General features: G+C 43.8%; 1 protein-coding gene across 5 annotated transcripts in view; it reads left to right on the plus strand.

The window, feature by feature from the left end:
- Positions 1–22,841, plus strand: part of si:ch211-151h10.2 (uncharacterized protein LOC567699 homolog) — a 69,072-nt gene that overhangs the window by 40,247 nt on the left and 5,984 nt on the right. The window contains exon 9 of one of the 5 annotated variants that reach the window (XM_060923507.1): positions 7,286–11,326. The exons of 3 other annotated variants lie outside the window; for them this stretch is intronic. In XM_060923507.1, the coding sequence (XP_060779490.1) occupies positions 7,286–7,321 (36 nt within the window). In that variant the 3' untranslated portion in view covers positions 7,322–11,326. Of the gene's footprint in view, positions 1–4,835; positions 6,556–7,285; positions 11,327–22,841 lie in introns of those variants that run through there. One more of the 5 variants, XM_060923504.1, reaches the window with a different exon arrangement.

A 22,841-nucleotide genomic window follows, 5' to 3' on the forward strand; every position in this document is an offset into this window, starting at 1 on the left:
CTTTGACCTTAGATACCTCACAACTAGCACCAAAACTTGCAGGAGGCCAATTACTGAAGCTAATTACTCAACCTTACATCACAATTGATGGCACGCAACTCAATAATGTTAAAAGCTTCAAGTACCTAGGCAGCACCATATCCAATGACTGATCACTTGACAAAGAAATCGCTGCAAGAATTCAGAAAGCCAGCTAAGCAATGGGCAGACTTTGGATGAAAATCATGCAGCAGAAGGAAATCCACCTTGCCACCAAGCTGAAGGTATACAATGCAGTTGTCCTCTCATCATTACTGTATGGATTCGAGACATGGACCCTCTACCGACAACACCTCAAGCACCTGGAACAGTTCCACACTCGATCTCTTGGATCAATCGTGCATTCACTGGCAAGATCACATTGCAAACCTTGAAGTTCTCAAAAGAGCCAATACAACTAGTATAGAATCTAAAATCCTGAAGACTCAGTTCTGTTGGTCTGACCACATAATCTGCATGAAAGAAAACAGAATCCCCAGACAGCTCTGCTATGGTGAACTGGCTCAAGGAAAAGATACTAGGACAATCTGAAAGTTCATCTGGCTTGGACAAACCTTGATCCAACTCAGCTGGAGGTGGCAGCAGCTGACCACAGTGGGTGGCGCACCATCAGCAAAGCAGCTGTCAAAAAGTTTGAAGGAGGCCAATGCCAAATAGTCCATTTGGCGAAAGAGATACAACATGCTAGAGCAGCTGCCCTGAATTACCTGAATCGACCCCTTTGCCCCATATGCAGCCAGATATGTGCATCAGAAGCCACATGTATCAACCACACCCAGTGCCCCGAAACACACTATTTGTACAATAGAAGTCTTCCTTAACACCCAAGTGACAACCAAGAATTGATCCTGTCCTCTTGGAGCAGCATATATTATGCGAAAACACAGAGGTGATAGAGTTCCCAGGTTTGTAACATACTATGCTAGTTCTGAAACAAGGCTGAGGCTGAACAAAGCTGTTGGCATTTTTGGACTGATGTACAAACAGTCCATGGCCACCAAGTGCTTGTTTTACGGCAAATAATCAAAATTAAATCAAACCTGTTTCTACAAACATATGCTATGGCAAAGGGAAAATTTAAATACAGATGTTGGAGACCTAGCTACAACATACAGAACAATTTCTGTTATCTACTGAAGTTCAGAAATGCCATGAGTTATTTTTCTTGTTATCTTAGGATAACCAAAGTTGTTTTCTTCAGATAAGTTTTTTTTTTCCTCATGATGGAAAAAAATGCATGGTTAGGCATATACAGCAGTGCTTGAAAGTTTGTGAACCCTTTAGAATTTTCTATATTTCTGCATAAATATGACCTAAAACATCATCGGATTTTCACACAAGTCCTAAAAGTAGATAATGAGAACCAAGTTAAACAAATGAGATGAAAATATTATACTTGGTCATTTATTTATTGAGGAAAATGATTCAATATTACATATCTGTAAGTGGCAAAAGTATGTGAACCTCTAGAATTAGCAGTTAATTTGAAGGTGAAATTAGAGTCAGGTGCATTCAATCAATGGGATGACAATCAGGTGTAAGTGGGCATCTTGTTTTATTTAAAGAACAGGTATCTATCAAAGTCTGATCTTCACAACACATGTTTGTGGAAGTGTATCATGACACGAACAAAGGAGATTTCTGAGGACCTCAGAAAAAGCGTTGTTGATGCTCATCAGGCTGGAAAAGGTTACAAAACCATCTCTAAAGAGTTTGGACTCCACCAATCCACAGTCAGACAGATTATGTACAAATGGAGATTCAAGACCATTATTACCCACCCCAGGAGTGGTCGACCAACAAAGATCACTCCAAGATCAAGGCGTGTAATAGTCGGCAAGGTCACAAAGGACCCCAGGGTAACTTCTAAGCAACTGAAGGCCTCTCTCACATTGGCTAATGTTAATGTTCATGAGTCCACCATCAGGAGAACACTAAACAACAATGGTGTGCATGGCAGGGTTGCAAGGAGAAAGCCACTGCTCTCCAAAAAGAAGATTGCTGCTCATCTGCAGTTTACTAAAGATCACGTGGACAAGCCAGAAGGCTATTGGAAAATTTAAATACAGAACTTTTTATAGAACTTTTTGGTTTAAATGAGAAGCATTATGTTTGGAGAAAGAAAAACACTGCATTCCAGCATAAGATCCTTATCCCATCTGTGAAACATGGTGGTGGTAGTATCATGGTTTGGGCCTGTTTTGCTGCATCTGGGCCAGGACAGCTTGCCATCATTGATGGAACAATGAATTCTGAATTATACCAGTGAATTCTAAAGGAAAATGTCAGGACATCTGTCCATGAACTGAATCTCAAGAGAAGGTGGGTCATGCAGCAAGACAATGACCCTAAGCTCACAAGTCGTTTTACCAAAGAATGGTTAAAGAAGAATAAAGTTAATGTTTTGGAATGGCCAAGTCAAAGTCCTGACCTTAATCCAATCAAAATGTTGTGGAAGGACCTGGAGCAAGCAGTTCATGTAAGGAAACCCACCAACATCCCAGAGTTGAAGCTGTTCTGTACGGAGGAATGGGCTAAAATTCCTCCAAGCCAGTGTCCAGGACTGATCAACAGTTACTGGAAATGTTTAGTTGCAGTTATTACTGCCCAAGGGGGTCACACCAGACACGGAAAGCAAAGGTTCACATACTTTTGCCACTCACAGATATGCAATATTGGATTATTTTCCTCAATAAATAAATGAGCAAGTATAATATTTTTGTCTCATTTGTTTAACTGGGTTCTCTTTATCTACTTTTAGGACTTGTGTGAAAATCTGATGATGTTTTAGGTCATATTTATGCAGGAATATAGAAAATTCTAAAGGGTTCACAAACTTTCAAGCACCACTGCATGTTGTATAGTATGGATGAGTGTGTTTCTTTGTATTTTAATCAGCAAGTACTGCAGGAGGTACACTGGAAAAAAGGAATATGTAGTTGCTCTGATGTAAGAGAAAACGTACAGTTTACATGAAAACATTGTTTTACATTAAAATGTGATGTAATTTCTTATACTAAATACAAGTGGTGCTTGAAAGTTTGTGAACCCTTTAGAATTTTCTATATTTCTGCATAAATATGACCTAAAACATCATCAGATTTTCACACAAGTCCTAAAAGTAGATAAAGAGAACCCAGTTAAACAAATGAGACAAAAATATTATACTTGGTAATTTATTTATTGAGGAAAATGATCCAGTATTACATATCTGTGAGTGGCAAAAGTATGTGAACCTTTGCTTTCAGTATCTGGTGTGACCCCCTTGTGCAGCAATAACTGCAACTAAACATTTTCGGTAACTGTTGATCAGTCCTGTACACCGGCTTGGAGGAATTTTAGCCCATTCCTCTGTACAGAACAGCTTCAACTCTGGGATGTTGGTGGGTTTCCTCACATGAACTGCTCGCTTCAGGTCCTTCCACAGCATTTCGATTGGATTAAGGTCAGGACTTTGACTTGGCCATTTCAAAACATTAACTTTATTCTTCTTTAACCATTCTTTGGTAGAACGACTTGAGTGCTTAGGGTCGTTGTCTTGCTGCATGACCCACCTTCTCTTGAGATTCAGTTCATGGACAGATGTCCTGACATTTTCCTTTAGAATTCGCTGGTATAATTCAGAATTCATTGTTCCATCAATGATGGCAAGCCGTCCTGGCCCAGATGCAGCAAAACAGACCCAAACCATGATACTACCACCACCATGTTTCACAGATGAGATAAGGTTCTTATGCTGGAATGCAGTGTTTTCCTTTCTCCAAACATAATGCTTCTCATTTAAACCAAAAAGTTCTATTTCGGTCTCATCTGTGCACAAAACATTTTTCCAATAGCCTTCTGGCTTGTCCACGTGATCTTTAGCAAACTGCAGATGAGCAACAATGTTCTTTTTGGAGAGCAGTGGCTTCCTCCTTGCAACCCTGCCATGCACACCATTGTTGTTCAGTGTTCTCCTGATGGTGGACTCATGAACATTAACATTTGCCAATGTGAGAGAGGCCTTCAGTTGCTTAAGATTTACCCTGAGGTCCTTTGTGACCTCACCGACCATTACACGCCTTGCCCTTGGAGTGATCTTTGTTGGTCGACCGTTCTTGGAGAGGGTAACAATGGTCTTGAATTTCCTCCATTTGTACACAATCTGTCTGACTGTGGATTGGTGGAGTCTAAACTCCTTAGAGATGGTTTTGTAACCTTTTCCAGCCTGATGAGCATCAACAATGCTTTTTCTGAGTTCCTCAGAAATCTCCTTTGTTTGTGCCATGATACACTTCCACAAACATGTGTTGTGAAGATCAGACTTTGATAGATCCCTGTTTTTTTAAATAAAACAGGGTGCCCACTCACACCTGATTGTCATCCCATTGATTGAAAACACCTGACTCTAATTTCACCTTCAAATTAACTGCTAATCCTAGAGGTTCACATACTTTTGCCACTCACAGATATGTAATATTGGATCATTTTCCTCAATAAATAAATGACCAAGTATTATATTTTTGTCTCATTTGTTTAACTGGGTTCTCTTTATCTACTTTTAGGACTTGTGTGAAAATCTGATGATGTTTTCGGTCATATTTATGCAGAAATATGGAAAATTCTAAAGGGTTCACAAACTTTCAAGCACCACTGTAATTAAACAAATATGCAATCTTCTAGTTTGTAATATATGGAGTGAATGTGGTCAATTAATGTAGTATTAATGTGATGTAATTCTGAATATTTGGGAAGATGAGGTCTCAAACCCATGATTTTGGCATTGATAAAGGAAAGCAGAACTTCTACCATTGCAGAAACTCTACCAAAGTGATGGAAGGACCAAAGTGTGGAGAAAGAAAAGTTCTGCTCATGATCAAAAGCATACAAGCTCACTGGTCAAGCACTTTGAAGGTTGTGTCATGACTGCTTCTGGAATGGGCTCACTAATCTTTATTGATGATGTAACTGATGATGGTAACAGCAGAATGAATTCAGAAGTCTCCAGAAACATTCTGTATGCAAATTTACAGAGAAATGTGTAGGTACATTCAGTCCATCTCTTTAAGAAACTACATTTCCCATCAGCCAACTTCCGCGTTGACGGTATCATCTACGTCACATCCTCCAGGAAGGCATAAACCACCTGGAAACTCCTAGCTCCTCCTCTTTCGGTGCTGTGAATTCAACACGGACACAGGGAGGATCGTTTGCTCCGCCGAGCAAACCCAAGAACAGACGTCTTTTCTTTTCCTCAAGAATCAGAGTTTAGCGCTTTTCTTTGTTTACCTTTGGCCACAGTAGACTCTAAGATCGCGCGATTTTAAACTCAGCTTGAGTTACAACCGGTTTATTCATTATCAGTATGTACGGACTGCAGCCCAACAGTTCAATTAAAAATTAGGAGCGACGGAATTCCTCCTAATTAAACAGCTGTGCACATTATTCTGATCAGAGACTCTCTTCTCATCACGAGTGATCACGCGTCGAACCAAGGGATCCTCTGCTCCACGGAATCGATTCACGGAGACCTCCACAACGGTGAAACTCCAAAGTCTCAGAACATCTCTTCATAATCTTGCTAGAGGCAAGATACTAAGTAAGACTGGCAAATTTTGGGCATAAAGACTAGTCTTAGGAATTAGCTTTTATCAAACTAGTGTGAATTTAAACTCGAACGGTTGAATTGTTTACACTGTTCGACATGCAGCGTGTTGAATTGATGATTGTTATATTTTGTTTTAATCTCTCAATTGTTTTAATAGATAAGCTGTGCATGCTTCTCTTTATTCCTTACTAACATACTTAATTTCCTTATCACACATTTTGACCTTATCAAGGTTTCAGTGGATTCAGTACTGTTATAAGCTAGTGAAATTAGCCTATGGCTAATTTCTTTTGTCCCATTAGCATCCAAAGCTAAGTGTATTGTCTTAGAAACATGTGGCGGTCCTCCCCCACTCACAAACACACCTTAGCTAGCATCCCTTTGTCTTAGCTTATCCACACGAGGTTAATCTAGGCCTACACGAACACGTGGTCACCAGGCCTGACACACACGCACACAAACACATGGTCACAGGCCTCACCTGGCCTCACAAATACACCTCAGTTAGCATCCCACGCTGGCTTATTTCTTTTGCTAGGCCATAGGCCTTATCATGTGGTTAACTCCTCCCCCACAAACACACGTGGAGTTAGCTACCAGAGCTAATCCTTTTTGTAGGCCACACACAAGGCCTCTCTCTCCCTACACACAAACACACCTTAGCTAGCTTCCCTTTGTCTTAGCTTAGCCACACAAGGCTAATTCCTTTGTTCTCAAATCCCACGTGGTGATCCCTACACCATGTGAACACACACGAACATACCTAGCTAGCATCCCACGCTAGCCTTCTGCTCAGGCCAATAGGGCCTTTCACTCACACACACACACACACACACACACACACACACACACATCTCACTGTTTGTATATATTTCAACTGCCATTATCCATTTTTATCTTTGTTATAATAAATTCATTTATTATTGAAACTGTGTTTATTTGTGTTCCAATATCTCTGAAGTCCCCAATCTCCAAAGAATTCTAAAAGGTGCATATGATTTATGCAATATGGTAAGCGATCATAATAATTAGCGACACGGTGGTGTAGTGGTTAGCGCTGTCGCCTCACAGCAAGAAGGTCCGGGTTCGAGCCCCGTGGCCGGCGAGGGCCTTTCTGTGTGGAGTTTGCATGTTCTCCCCGTGTCCGTGTGGGTTTCTTCCGGGTGCTCTGGTTTCCCCCACAGTCCAAAGACATGCAGGTTAGGTTAACTGGTGACTCTAAATTGACCGTAGGTGTGAATGGTTGTCTGTGTCAGCCCTGTGATGACATGGCGACTTGTCCAGGGTGTACCCCGCCTTTTGCCCATAGTCAGCTGGGATAGGCTCCAGCTTGCCTGTGACCCTGTAGAACAGGATAAAGTGGCTAGAGATAATGAGATGAGATGAGATCATAATAATTTGGAATATACCATAATTTAGCTGTTTGGTAATTTATTATTAAGCACCAAAATTAATGGTATTAATTAATGAGACTGATTAATGAGACTGATTCCATGAGTGTTTCAATGATAACATGAGACTGATTCAATGAAAATGATTCACTGAAAACAATTCAAATGAGACTGATTCAATGTAATCATTAACATTCAGATTTAATGAGACTGATCTAATGAGATTGATCACTTAATAATTACCAACTGCACCTACAAATGTATTCAGTGTGTTTCAGAGGAACTTCATGTAGCAAGACAATGACCCAAAACACACTGCCAACACAACAAATGACTTCATCAGGAGGAAAACTTGGAAGATTTTAGACTGGCCAAGTCAATTACCAGACCTTAACCCAAATGAACATGCATTTCACCTCTTGAAGAGGAGACTGAAGGGAGAAACCCCTCAAAAGAAACAACTGAAAGAAGCTGCTGTACAAATCTGAAAAAGCATCACAAAAGAAGAATGCAACAGTTTTGTGATGTCAGTTGGTCACCACTTTAAAGCATTTATTGCAAGCAATGGCTATGCAACCAAATATTGTGTTATTTACTTTACTTTAAGGCTATCTGTTCCTATATTTCTGCTCACCTAAAAATCGGACGGTCTGTCACCAATGGTGCCATGCAAGTTGTTTAACATGTGTAGATGCAAATATCAGGAAATGACAGCTGAAATTCTGATCTATTGTCTCATTCATCTTTGATCTCAAACCCAAATGTCTTCAATGTATTGCAAAAGCAAATAATTCACCTTGCTGTTACAATACTTTTGGAGCATTTTGTATATTACAGTGCAGTAATCCATGCAAATTATATGACTTGAAATCGATCAAGTCAAGGTTTCCATTACTTCCATTACTCTGGTTTCCCCACACAGTCCAAAGACATGCAGGTTAGGTTAACTGGTGACTCTAAATTGACCGTAGGTGTGAATGTGAGTGTGAATGGTTGTCTGTGTCAGCCCTGTGATGACCTGGCAACTTGTCCAGGGTGTACCCCGCCTTTCGCCCATAGTCTTATCTGTAACATACTCAGGAGTATAATGGTGACACGGTGGTGTAGTGGTTAGCATGGTCACCTCACAGCAAGAGGGTTCGAGCCCAGCGGCCGGCGAGGGCCTTTCTGTGTGGAGTTTGCATGTTCTCCCCGTGTCTGCGTGGGTTTCCTCCAGGTGCTCCGATTTCCCCCACAATCCAGAGACATGCAGTTAGGTTGACGTGGGGCGGCCTTGGGCTGAGGTGCCCTTGAGCAAGGTACCTGACCCCTGACTGCTCCCCGGGCACTTTGGTGTGGCTGCCCACTGCTCTGAGTGTGTGCATGTGTTCACTGCTTCAGATGGGTTAAATACAGAGGATGAATTTCACTGTGCTTGAAGTGTGCATGTGACGAATAAAGGTTTAAAGAAAAAAAGGAGCATAAGTAGGATATGACAGTTCTACTAAAATGATGGCATTTTCATGAATATCAATTTTCTCGTGCAAATATGCTTCACAAATAAATCTGTTCATGTCCAAATTCACAAATGTGTCTATGCTGTACAGGTGCATTTTTCGATGCCCCAGTATTTTGGGCTAGTTTCAGGTCCTTTGTATGGTTTTTGAGATGTAATAGGGCTAGAAAGTTTTATGCTGAAACATGTAAAGGTTAATGATATAATCCTGAACACAGCTGTGACTAATTCATGGCACTGTTGAGGGTGGTTTTGAGAAGGTCTAGTTCTGAGTTTGCTTTTAAGGTACAGTGTCCTTTGACTCCTTTGTTGTTGTCCAAGGAGTGCTCCTCTATGTTAAAATGAATGTATCCAGGCTCCCCTGCACTGATTCTGTGCTTTCAGAAGCTTTTAAGGCATGTTTAAAGATCTGCAGTGATCTGCCAATCTGTTAGTTGAGGGATGGTATGGTGCAACTGATGTGCTTCGGAGCATTCAACTTGAGCATATTAAACACCTCAGAGCAAAATCGAGGGCCATTGTCACTAACAAGGATTTGCTGAACCCCATGACAACTGAAAAGGCCCCTCAAGGCTTACATGTTTTTTTCAACAATTGTTTTGACCATGAAGAATACCTCTGGCTACATGCAGTGAGCATCTATGCCTACTAGCTACATGCAACCATCCTACATGCCAGCAAAATTAATGTGTATCTTTTCCCATGTCTAGTTGGCCATATCCATGGGTGAAGGTAATGCTCTACATGGTACGATTTGTATCCAGTGGCAATGCCCACCTATCAGATATTACTATATGCACAGTTGGCTTCAACTGAGACACTTGACCAAGGATAGAGCTAAGGAGTTGAGAATGAAGGGTCTCAATCAAGGACCCAACAATGGCAGCTTGGTAGTGAAACAACCATAATAGCTGATCTTGCCATGAAAAAAGCATACCTCACATTGGTCTGTATGGTGACTCATCACTGCAGACCAGGTCAGAGGTCAACTGAGGAAGCTTCACCCCAGGAAAGCAGCAGGCCCGGACAAGGTGTGTCCCCAACTACTGAAGACCTGTGCTGCTGAACTGGGTGAACCACTCCAACATATCTTCAACCTCAGCCTGCAGCTGGGGAGAGTGCCCACCCTCTGGAAGACACCATGCATCGTTCCAGTTCCCAAGAAGAACCCGCACAGAGAGCTGAACGACTTCACATCTGATGAAGACATTGGAGCGGCTCTTCCTCAGCCTCCTCAGACCCCAGGTGCAACATGCCCAGGACTGTCTGCAGTTTGCATACCGGGCAGGTGTTGGTGTGGAAGACGCTATCCTCTACCTGCTATACTGAGCCCACTCGCATCTGGATAAGGGAAATGGCACAGTGAGGATCCTCTTCTTGGACTTCTCGAGTGCCTATAACACCATCCAGCCCCTTATGCTTCAGGACAAACTGAACAGGATGTGAGTGGACCCCTGCCTGGTCACCTGGATCTCCAGCTACCTCAATGACAGGCCATAGTCAAGTCATCTTTATTGTCAAATATGCTATACATGCTCGACATACAGCACAGACGAAATATCAGTGCTGTACACACACACACACACACACACACAAATTGGTTCAAATAACCAAACAGTCAAGGGCACTTGAGGTATAGCAGGTAAACATGAAACATAGTACGTCAGGCTGAAGGACATCACATCTGACACTGTGATTAGCAGCACCGGAGCACCCCAGGGCACGGTGCTGGCCCCTCTTCTCTTCATCCTGTACACTGTGGACTTCTGCTACAACTCGGAGCTGTGTCACATTCAGAAGTTCGCTGATGAGACAGCCATAGTGGGGTGTATCAGGGACGACAGAGAGGAGGAGTATAGAAGTCTGGTGAGGGACTTTATTTGGTGCAACAGGAACCATCTGCAGCTCAACACCTCGAAGACCAAGGAGCTGGTCATTGACTTTGGGAGGTCCAGACCAAGCTCACGACCAGTTCTGATCGAGGTAGTCGAGGCGGAGGCTATGGATTCCTACAAGTACCTTGGACTGTGGCTGGACAGCAAACTGGACTGGACTTGCAACACCAATCACCTGTACAGGAAGGTACAGAGCAGGCTGTACTTCCTGAGGAGGCTGCGGTCCTTTAACATCTGCAGAAAACTCCTGTGGATGTTCTATCAGTCCGTGGTGTGCTGGGGGGCAGCACATCCAGGCTGGACAAACTGATCAGGCGGGCCGGCTCTGTGGTCTGCATGAAGCTGAACTCTCTGGTGAAGGTGGCAGAAAAGAGGACTATGGACAAACTACTGAACATCATGGACGAAGCCAGTCACCCTCTGCACACCATCATCAGCAACCAGAGGAGTCTGTTCAGTGACAGAATGCTCCTTCCCAAGTGCAGGACTAACAGACTTAAAAACTCCTTTGTCCCTCACGCCATCAGACTGTACAACTCCTCTCTGGGGGGAGGAAGGGTAACAGGAGGACAGAGGATGGGAAGGAGCAGTAGCCTAGCCTGACAAAAAGCAATACTGGACAATGTGCAATATAAATGTGCAATACCTCTCCTGCTGAACTTTTTTCATATCTTATTTTTTATGTTGGTATATGTAAATACTTAATTTATCTTGAAGTTTTCTCTATTTTCTATTCTCTGTTTATCCTGTAATAATGATGCTGGGATTTTAATTTCCCTGAAGGAACCCTCCCAAAGGGATCAATAAAGTTCTATCTAATCTAATCTAATCTAATCTAATCTAATCTAATCTAATCTAATCTAATCTACAATTGCTCATCTTCTCTGCAGACTTTTGCAGCCCATTAGTGTAAATGGAGTGTCCCAAACACTGAACATGCGTCTAATGCATTATGAACAGCATTCAGTGTTTTCAGGAGTTCTGCATAGTCCAGTTATCTAATAACTAAATAAACCAAATAGTAAGCAATTATAACAGAATTATAACAATAATTATGTCACCTGCAGGTAAGCATTTGACAGGTCCAGATTACTGAAACCCTGGCCCAAGCTAGAGAGCAGGTACTTGATGCATGGAATGGGTTAGTTATCCACACAGATGGCTTGGAGATATGGGTCACTTTAAATTCCACCCACGTACAGCTACACTATACCATTTTACTTGATCACAGGAACTTGTGGTATTATAAAATTAATATTGGATTTTTATTGTATATAATACAGGAATATTGTCATGTCGTTTGCTTTCTTGTATGCGTGTTGTCTTCGGATGTTTGTTAGCTATAGTTGCTAGTTTTCGGTGTGCTGGTTGACTAGCTTCAGATTCCCTTGAGTGCATGCATACAGTTTACTCACAGTCTCCAAGGCGTGGAAATGACACGACAGGAATCCAGGATGAAGTTTAACTGTTTACTGACTTGTTTGACGAATACAACAGGCTGCAATGACACCTAGCTCCAACGAGGAATTATCCGTCTCATCAGGGCCATATGGTGTCTCTTATGCAGCTTATCAAACAACTGAACACTTGGGAACAGACAGCCAATATTAATAATCAATAACCCAACTGCCCCTCCTAGAACTGCCACCTTATTGTGGTGGAGGGGTTTGTGTGCTTGAATGATCCTAGGAGCTATGTTGTCGGGGGCATTATGCCCCTGTCAGGGTTTCCCAAGGCAGACAGGTCCTAGGTGACAGGCCAGACCAAGAGCAGTTCACCAAAACCCTTATGGAGAAACCATCAAGGACTGTGATGTCACCCGGTATGGCGCAGCCGGGGCCCCACCCTGGAGCCAGGCCTGGGGTTGGGGCTTGTATGCAAGCGCTTGGTGGCCGGGCCTTTGCCCATGGGGCCTGGCCGGGCTCAGCCCAAAGAGGTGACGTGGGCCCAACCTCCTGTGGGTTCACCACCCACAGAGGTAGCAGTAGGGGACTGGTGCAGTGTGGATTGGGTGGCAGTCGAAGGCAGGGGCCTCGACGACCTGATCCCCGGACACAGCGGCTAGCTGTTGGGACATGGAATGTCACTTCGCTGGGGGGGAAAGAGCCTGAGCTTGTGCGGGAGGTTGAGAGGTACCGGCTAGAGATAGTCGGGCTCACCTCCACGCACAGCTTGGGCTCTGGAACCCAGCCCCTTGAGAGGGGCTGGACTCTCCACTTCTCTGGAGTCGCCCATGGTGAGCGGCGGCGGGCTGGTGTGGGCTTGCTTATAGCTCCCCATCTCAGCCGCCATGTGTTGGAGTTTACCCCAGTGAACGAGAGAGTTGCCTCTCTGTGTCTTCGGATTGGGGAGAGGGCTCTTGCTGTTGTTTGTGCCTACGGGCCGAATAGCAGTATAGAGTATCCGGCCTTCTTGGAGTCCCTGGGAGAGGTACTGAGGGGTGCTCAGACTGGGGACTCCATTGTATTACTGGGGGACTTCAATGCTCACGTGGGCGACAACAGTGACATCTTTTTTTTTGTTCCTCCTACTCAAGCGAGTAGGATGCTTCTTTGTTTTGCTCCTGCTTGATCTTTATTTTACTTTACTTTCTCATTTAATTTTCACTACTTTTTCATTTTATTTTTCATCTTTATAAGCTTTTAATTTTAATTTAATTTCCACTATTTTTTCATTTTATTTTTCATCTTTATAAGTTAGCTTTTAAAACAAAATGCCAGGGGGCAAAAAATCCAGGAGATCCTGCAGAAAATGCACAGAACTAGAACAGAGGATTTCTATCCTGGAATCAAAGATTGATGCTCTGCCAAAGACTGACGAATTAAGAGCAATATCTCAGGAAAGGAGTACAGAAACAGTGGCTGAGAATGCAGAGAATGTACCCCGACAAGCCGATGACATTGCAGATCGAGTGGATGAATTCATCGATCTAACAGGGCAAAATATGAGTACAGATGAAAATAAAAACAGAAGAGTTATTACCTCAACACCAGCTTGTTCTGATACTATGCGACCCATGCTCCACAGCCATGCTATCAGAAATAGAGCTAGGTCTACAAATTACAATAGGATTTATAATCCTTTGGAAAATCCACAGCCCATAAGGCTTCAGAACAAATTTGAATGCCTCAGGGATGTGGAAGCGGAATTTTCAGGCAGACAAACACATCGTAAAAAGAAATTGCATCACAACCAAAGAGCTGTGGGAAGAGGCAAAAAGCAGCTCATAACACCACCTGATCCCACAACCCTTGTTCTTGGTGATTCCACTGTAAGACATTTAAAAGGACATGGAATGATTATTTGCTGCCTTCCAAATGTATCCATCTCTGACACCAAAGACAGCATTTTGAAACTCATGTCCGAGCATAAAACTATCAAACGTATTGTTGTGCATGTGGGAGCAAATGATGTTTTCAGAGAACAGCTGTTTGTCCAAAAGGACTTTAAAAAACTCTTTTCTCATCTCTATAAGACCGGAATACAATCTTTCATCAGTGGCCCGCTTCCTGCAAGGGGAAGCTTTGCATTTAGTCGACTTTTCAGTCTTAACACCTGGCTTGGTAAAACTTGTTTTTCATCTGGTATGAACTTTATAGACAATTTTAACCTTTTCTGGAATCACAGAGAATTCTTCAAGCCAAACAGCACTGAACTCAGCTGGATTGGGACCAAAGTTTTAGCAGATCATTATAGACTTGCAATTTTCTCTCAGTCAACACTGAAGAGAACAGTTGATAAGATGTCGCAGACTGACCCAGTTACAAATATAAACAATACCTCTGCAATGCCAAAACAATCATCTATGCAAGTCTTCACCAAGGACACACAGCCATCTGGAGCAGACTGCCAAGGACAACAACAATCACACGGAAAATGTGAGCATGCGATTTTATCATGCAATTCCATCCAGATTAAGGACCTGACTAAAGATAACCATGTCAAGGTTGCTTCGTCCACTTCTTGACCCCATGCAACTATCACAGAGACAATCAGTGAGACAGTCACCACAGAGACAGTCATGGAGACATTTACAAAGGCCTCACCAAAGTCTCGCTCTTCTGATTTTATCATACCATCTCCATCTCCCTCTTGCATGGATTTCCCTAATAGTATGCAAAGACTGCTGCCAATGGCTACACTCTCTTTTTCCAGCCCAAATCTGTCGCGACAAGCTGTGTACCCAGTTCATCAAAAATCAACCAACAGACTGAACTGTGTTCGCCCAGGAGTTTCAGCTGGCTACCAATTTTTTTCACCATCTAAAAGATACATGACATCTCCAATCCTCTCAATCTCAAACAAAATGGAACATAAAGAAAGTCTAGTATGATATACGCCCAGTATGCCTATGCCATTCTCTATTCCTGTGTTGATAAGAAATAGAAAACATAGAGCATATTTAACTCAGGGGGTAAACCAGTCTAGTCTCTTTCCTGTTTCAAAACAACATCAGAGTGCCCAAGCGGATATTACTTCTAGACTTTCTGTAAAGCTAGCTCTTCTGAACATTAGATCACTTTCAAACAAGACATTTTTAATTAATGATCTTATCTGCAAACATAATCTTGATTTTTTGCTTCTAACTGAAACTTGGCTGGATCAAGCAAATAGTGCTACAGTACCACCCTTATTGAAGCAACTCCCCCAAATTTTAATTTTATGAATGTTACCCGACAGGGGAAAGGTGGAGGGATCGCAAATATATTCAAATTCTCTTTTCAATGTAAACAATCCTCACTTGGTGATTTTACATCCTTTGAACACTTATGTGCACTTGTTACATGCTCTCCTAACATATTATTATTAACTATTTACAGGCCTCCGAGACATTCAGCCAAAGTTTTTCTGGAAGAGTTTGGTGAACTGTTATCAGTCATTTGCTTAGAGTTTGACTGTCTTATTATCTCATCTCATCTCATTATCTCTAGCCGCTTTATCCTTCTACAGGGTCGCAGGCAAGCTGGAGCCTATCCCAGCTGACTACGGGCGAAAGGCGGGGTACACCCTGGACAAGTCGCCAGGTCATCACAGGGCTGACACACAGACACAGACAACCATTCACACTCACATTCACACCTACAGTCAATTTAGAGTCACCAGTTAACCTAACCTGCATGTCTTTGGACTGTGGGGGAAACCGGAGCACCCGGAGGAAACCCACGCGGACACGGGGAGAACATGCAAACTCCACACAGAAAGGCCCTCGCCGGCCCCGGGGCTCGAACCCAAGACCTTCTTGCTGTGAGGCGACAGCGCTAACCACTACACCACCGTGCCGCCCTGTCTTATTATATCTGGGGATTTTAACTTGCATGTAGATAATCCTGAAAACACTTATGCCAATGAACTACTTGCACTTATTGACAACTTCAACCTAGTACAACATGTACAGGGGCCGACCCACTCTCGTGGTCATACCCTTGACCTCGTCATCACAAAGGGTCTTACTGTTTCTACTACTGTTGTTGACCTGGCCTTATCTGATCATTTTTTGTGTTTTCTCTGATGTTTCTATGTCTCCTCACATTCAGAACAGCTCAATGACTATGGGTAGGAGAGTCATAAACAACAACACGTGTTCTCTTTGAGCAAGCTCTCTCTCGGATCTCAACCAAAATGTCAGACTCTGTAGATGATTTACTGGAAATTTTTTATTTAAATATGACCCAAATTATGGATGATATTGCTCCATTCAAAATCAAAAGAGTCAGTGGTAAGCAGAAAGCACCATGGAAGCAATACCCAGCTGTTAAACTGCTAAAGAGAGAATGTAGAAAGACTGAAAGAAAATGTCGCAAAACTAAACTTCACATCCATTATCAAATCCATAAAGAGATGCTTTGTAAATATAATTATGAAATTCGTAAAGCAAGACAGTCTTTCTTCTCCAACATCATCAACAGAAATATGAACAATGCCCGTGTGCTATTTTCAACAGTAGAGAAGCTAACAAATCCCCCACCACAATTAGCACCTGAACTTCTCTCAGTTAATAAATGCAATGAGTTTGCATCCTTCTTTAAAGGTAAAATTGATAAAATACGACATAATATTGCTCATAATATATCTCAGTTGCAAATAATTGAAAAACTGCAATCACCAGTGACACAGACAGATAACTTCAACACAATGTCAGAATTTTGTTTAATTGATTATGAGACTCTTGAAAAAACTGTACAAAATCTCAGTTCCTCAACATCTGAATTGGACATTCTGCCCACCAACTTTTTTAAGTCTGTTCTACATCTTATAATTACAGATGTGCTTCAAATCATAAATACATCCCTAGAGACTGGCGTTGTTCCTGTGTCCTTGAAAAAAGCCGTTGTAAAGCCCCTACTTAAAAAGAATAATCTGGATGCTTCAGTATTAAATAACTACAGGCCAATATCAAATCTACCATTCATCGGGAAAATCCTTGAAAAAATTGTCTTCAATCAATTAACTGCCTTCTTGATATCAAACAGCTGTTTTGATAACTTTCAATCAGGATTTCATGCCAATCATAGCACTGAAACAGCGCTGATTAAAGTTATAAATGACATACATCTTAATACTGATGCAGGCAAAACATCGGTCCTGGTATTACTGGACCTCAGTGCAGCTTTTGATACTGTTAATCACAACATACTGCTATATCAACTTGAACATTGGGTTGGGTTGACTGGTAAAGTTATCAATTGGTTAAAATCATACTTAAAAGATAGAAGCTTCTTTGTTACCATGGGAAATTGTACCTCAGAGTCAATGTCCTTGACCTGTGGTGTCCCCCAGGGGTCGATTCTTGGACCATTACTATTCAACCTTTATATGCTCCCACTTGGGCAAATTATCAAGAACAATTCAATTTTATATCACTGCTATGCAGATGACACCCAAATTTATCTTGCTCTATCACCTAATGATTATGCCCCCCTTGAATGTCTCTACCAGTGTATCGATCAAATCAACAACTGGATGTCACAAAATTTTCTTCAGCTGAACACAGATAAAACAGAAGTAATTCTATTTGGAAAAAAAAGATGAAAGACTCAGGATTACCACTATTCTTGACACAAAGGGGATTAAAACAAAAGAAATGGTTAAAAATCTTGGTTTTTTAATTGACAGCGAGCTAAACTTTGACAGGCACATGAAAGCAATCACTAAAACGGCATTTTATCACCTAAAAACATTTCCAAACTAAGAGGACTTATGTCAAAAAATGATCTGGAAAAACTTATACATGCCTTCATCTCTAGTAGGGTTGATTACTGCAATGGCCTTTTCACAGGCCTGCCAAAAAAACCAGTCAAACGACTTCAGCTGGTTCAAAATGCAGCAGCTAGGGTTCTCACACAAACAAAAAGAACAGAGCACGTTATTCCAAATCTAAGGTCCCTTCACTGGCTTCCAGTAAGCTACATAATTGACTTTAAAGCATTGCTGCTGGTGTACAAATCTCTAAATGGTACAGGGCCCAATTACCTCTCTGATATGTTGCAGCAGCCTAACCCAATCAGATCTACCAGATCGCAGCAGAAAAATTTACTGTTAAAACCTGTTGTTAAAACAAAGTGTGGTGAAGCAGCTTTTAGCTACTATGCAGTACAGCTATGGAACCAACTGCCAGAGGACATTAAAAATGCTCCTGCTGTTGGCAGCTTCAAATCTAGGTTAAAGACCAAGCTGTTTTCAGATGCTTTCTGCTAAATTATTAATATTGCCATCTCTACATGTTTTAAACTCCTTACTTTTACAGTCTCTCCATGTTTTAAATTTTACTTAACTTTTATTCTATTTTATTCTGCTGTTTTTTAATTGAATTTTTCTCATTTTATTATTTTATTTCTACTATTGTTTAATTCTTATTAATTTTCTTCCCCATTTATTTTATGTAATTTTATTTTCTATTGTTTACTGTTTTGCTTTTACTTCTGTAAAGCACATTGAACTGCCACTGTGTATGAAATGTGCTATATAAATAAACTTGCCTTGCCTTGCCTTGCCTTGCCTGGAGGGGCGTGGTTGGGAGGAACGGCCTCCCCGATCTGAACCCGAGTGGTGTTTTGTTATTGGACTTCTGTGCTAGTCATGGTTTGTCCATAACGAACACCATGTTCAAGCATAGGGGTGTCCATAAGTGCACGTGGCACCAGGACACCTTAGGTCGGAGGTCGATGATAGACTTTGTTGTCGTTTCATCTGATCTCCGGCCCTATGTCTTGGACACTTGGGTGAAGAGAGGGACTGAGCTGTCAACTGATCACCACCTGGTGGTGAGTTGGGTCCGCTGGCGGAGGAGGAAGCTGGACAGACCTGGCAGGCCCAAACGTATGGTAAGGGTCTGCTGGGAACATCTGGTTGAGAACTCTGTTGGGGAGGTCTTTAACTCCCACCTCCGGGAGAGCTTTTCCCAGCTTCCGAGGGAGGCGGGGGACATTGAGTCTGAGTGGACCATGTTCTCTACCTCCATTGTGGACGCAGCTGTTCAGAGCTGTGGCCGCAAGGTCTCCGGTGCCTGTCATGGCGGCAATCCCCGAACCCGGTGGTGGACACCAGAAGTAAGGGATGCCGTCAAGCTGAAGAAGGAGTCCTCTCGGGCCATGTTGACCTCTGGGACCCCTGAGGCAGCTGACGGGTATCGGCAGGCCAGGCGTGCTGCAGCTTGGGTAGTTGCAGAGGCAAAAACTCGGAACTGGGAGGAGTTCAGGGAGGCCATGGAGAAGGACTATTGGTTGGCCTCGAAGAAATTCTGGCAAACCGTCCGGCTCCTCAGGAGGGGGAAGCAGTTCTCTGCCAACACTGTTTACAGTGCGGGTGGGGAGCTGTTGACCTCGACTGGGGACATTGTCGGGCGGTGGAAGGAATACTTTGAGGATCTCCTCAATCCCACCATCATGTCTTCCATTGAGGAGACTGAGGCTGATGACTCAGAGGTGGACTCATCCATTACCCAAGCCGAAGTCACTGAGGTGGTTTGCAAGCTCCTCGGTGGCAAGGCACCGGGGGTGGATGAGATCTGCCCTGAGTATCTCAAGTTTTGTGGGGCTGTCTTGGTTGACACGCCTCTGCAACATCACGTGGCGGTCAGGGACAGTGCCTCTGGAGTGGCAGACTGGGGTGGTGGTCCCTCTTTTCAAGAAAGGGGACCGGAGAGTGTGCTCCAATTATAGGGGAATCACACTTCTCAGCCTCCTGAGGAAAGTTTACTCTAGGGTACTGGAGAGGAGAATTCGACCGATAGTCGAACCTCGGATCCAGGAGGAACAATGTGGTTTTCGTCCTGGTCGCGGAACACTGGACCAGCTCTATACCCTTCATAGGGTGCTCGAGGGTTCATGGGAGTTTGCCCAACCAGTCCACATGTGCTTTGTGGATCTGGAGAAGGCATACGACCGTGTCCCTCGTGGTATTCTGTGGGGGGTGCTTCGGGAGTATGGGGTTCGGGGCTCTTTGCTAAGGGCTGTCCGGTCCCTGTACGAACGGAGCAGGAGTCTGGTTCGCATTGCTGGCAGTAAGTCAGACCTGTTCCCAGTGCATGTTGGACTCCAGCAGGGCTGCCCTTTGTCACCGGTTCTGTTCATAATTTTTATGGACAGAATTTCTAGGCGCAGCCAGGGGCCGGAAGGAATCCTGTTTGGGAACCACAGGATTTCTTCTCTGCTTTTTGAGGATGATGTTGTCCTGTTGGCTTCTTCAAACCAGGACCTCCAGCATGCACTGGGGTGGTTTCCAGTCGAGTGTGAAGCAGCTGGGATGAGAATCAGCACCTCCAAGTCCGAGGCCATGGTTCTCGACCAGAAAAGGGTGGCTTGCCCTCTCCAGGTTGGTGGAGAAGTCCTGCCTCAAGTGGAAGAGTTTAAGTATCTCAGGATCTTGTTCACGAGTGAGGGAAGGATGGAGCGTGAGACCAACAGGCGGATCGGTGCAGCCTCCGCAGTGATGCGGTCGCTTTACCGGGCCGTCATGGTGAAGAAGGAGCTGAGCCAAAAGGCGAAGCTCTCAATTTACCGGTCGATCTATGTTCCGACTCTCACCTATGGTCATGAGCTTTGGGTAATGACCGAAAGAACAAGATCACGGATACAAGCGGCCGAAATGAGTTTCCTTTGCAGGGTGGCTGGGCACTCCCTTAGAGATAGGGTGAGAAGCACAGTCACTCGGGAGGAGCTCGGAGTAGAGCCGCTGCTCCTCCACATCGAGAGGAACCAGCTGAGGTGGCTCGGGCATCTTTTTCGGATGCCATCTGGACGCCTCCCTGGGGAGGTGTTCCAGGCATGTCCCCCTGGGAGGAGGCCCCAGGGAAGACCCAGGACACGCTGGAGGGACTATGTCTCTCGGCTGGCCTGGGAACGCCTCGGTGTTCTTCCTGAGGAGCTGACCAAGGTGTCTGGGGAGAGGGAAGTTTGGGCTTCCATGCTTAGACTGCTGCCTCCACGACCCAGTCCCAGATAAAGCGGAAGAAGACGAGATGAGACGAGACGAGAATAACCCAACTGCCCTCTAGTGGCCAAACTTAACATTACAAGAAACATCACATTAATAACTACAAGTCCCATGACTGAACTAAGGCATTCATTACACAGCCCCCCTCCAAGAATACTGAGTCCCTTCAGTACATAGTCAGGGTAAGTGTAGACTAAACGCATTTCAAATCAGAATTACTTAAAGTCAAAAAGTTCAATCTGAACACATTTCAAAACATCATTGCTTTAAGTCAAAGAAGAAACTAATTGTTATTTAAAGTCCAACAATTAACTAGACATTTCTCAAAGTCAAAAAATAAACTACTGACTTTAATGAGGAGAGTCCATTCATGCTTGGTACCAGACAGGGGGACAGACTTCATGACCTCGGGATGTGGTAGGGTGCTGCAGGGGCGTTGCAGTGCTGTCAGCCTGGTCCGGTGGCTCCGTTTCCGCTGGAGGCGGGCATGCCTTCTTGCGAGCCTGACGGCGCCGCCATGCAGTTCTTTGACGCCCGCGGCCTTCAGGTTCCAGTTTCTCCGGTTTCTCATCTGCAGAACCTGAAGGATCCTTTGGTTGACCTCTGGGTGCGCTATGCGATTCAACACTAGGTGGGGGCTGGTCTCTCTGAAGAATCTCATGCCTTCTCCGTCGTGTCCATCCAGGTATCACGTCAGATGTATAGGGCTTCAAACGATCATGGTGCAGGATCTTCCTGTCTCGCTTCCCAATCACTTCGTACGGCACTGGGCCCAGGCAAGAGGCAATGATGCTAGGGCCCTTCCATGGCAGTTGGAGTTTCGGACTAAATCCTTTTTTCTTGGTACTGTCCTTGACATAGACTAGATCTCCAACAGCATACGGTCTTCCTTTGGCCCTGACATCATAGGTTCGCTTTTGTTGTTCCTGGGCGGCTTTTAGGTGTTCTCTAGCGGCTTCTTGCACCTCCTTCAAGCCTTGCTCCAGCTCACTCAGGAACTCCGGAACCTCGCACATGTCCCTTTTTAACTCTGCTGCACCTGACCAGATGTCATGTGGTTGATGGACCTCCCTGCCCAGCATGAGTCTGTTTGGGCTGAATCCTGTGCTGGCATTCTTGGTACTGCAATATGCTGCTGTAAGCAGTGGAAGATGCTCGTCCCAATTCTTTTGGTTCTGGTCCACATAGCAGCATACCATCTGCAGGAGAGTTCTATTGAATCTTTCAACTTGGCCATTAGATGCAGGGTGGTATGGCGTAGTTCTAGTTTTAGTGATCTGAAGAAGCTGGCATACTGTCTTGAAAAGAGTGCTTTCGAAATTGCGACCCTGATTGCTATGGAGTTCCAGGGGGCAACCAAAACATGATATAAAGTCATACACGAGTCTTCTGGCTGTGGTCTCTGCTCCTTGATCAGGTACCCCATAATCAAATCAAATCAAGTTTATTTGTACAGCGCTTTTAACAATAAACATTGTCGCAAAGCAGCTTTACAGAATTTGAACGACTTAAAACATGAGCTAATTTTATCCCTAATCGATCCCCAATGAGCAAGCCCATAAGCTTCCACCCACTGTGTGAACTGGTCTATGATAACCAGAATGTACCTATTGCCTGCTGTGGATACCGGAAAAGGAACCAGAATGTCTAAATGTAGGCAGTCCAAGGGAGCTCCAGCCTGGTAGGACTGCAGTGCTGCTTTTGTTGTTGGCCCAGCAGTCTTGAGTGTGGCACAGCTCTGGCATTTTTGTACAAAGAGTTCCACATCACCCCCCATCCCATACCAGTGGTAGCTCTGCTTCAGGCATTGTAGAGTTTTGCTGATTCCCAGGTGGCCCCCTTGAGGCAGATCATGACAGGCCTTGATTAATTCCATCTGCATTGAGGTTGGTACTAACAGCAAGTAATGTGGTTGTCCTCCATCTGCCTTCTCCCAACGATAGACCAGAACTCCATGGTGCAGCTCAATCTGTGGCCAGCAAAGCCAGTACTTCCTAGCAGCA

Source organism: Neoarius graeffei, chromosome 6, assembly GCF_027579695.1.
Source record: "Neoarius graeffei isolate fNeoGra1 chromosome 6, fNeoGra1.pri, whole genome shotgun sequence".
Lineage (NCBI taxonomy): Eukaryota > Metazoa > Chordata > Actinopteri > Siluriformes > Ariidae > Neoarius > Neoarius graeffei.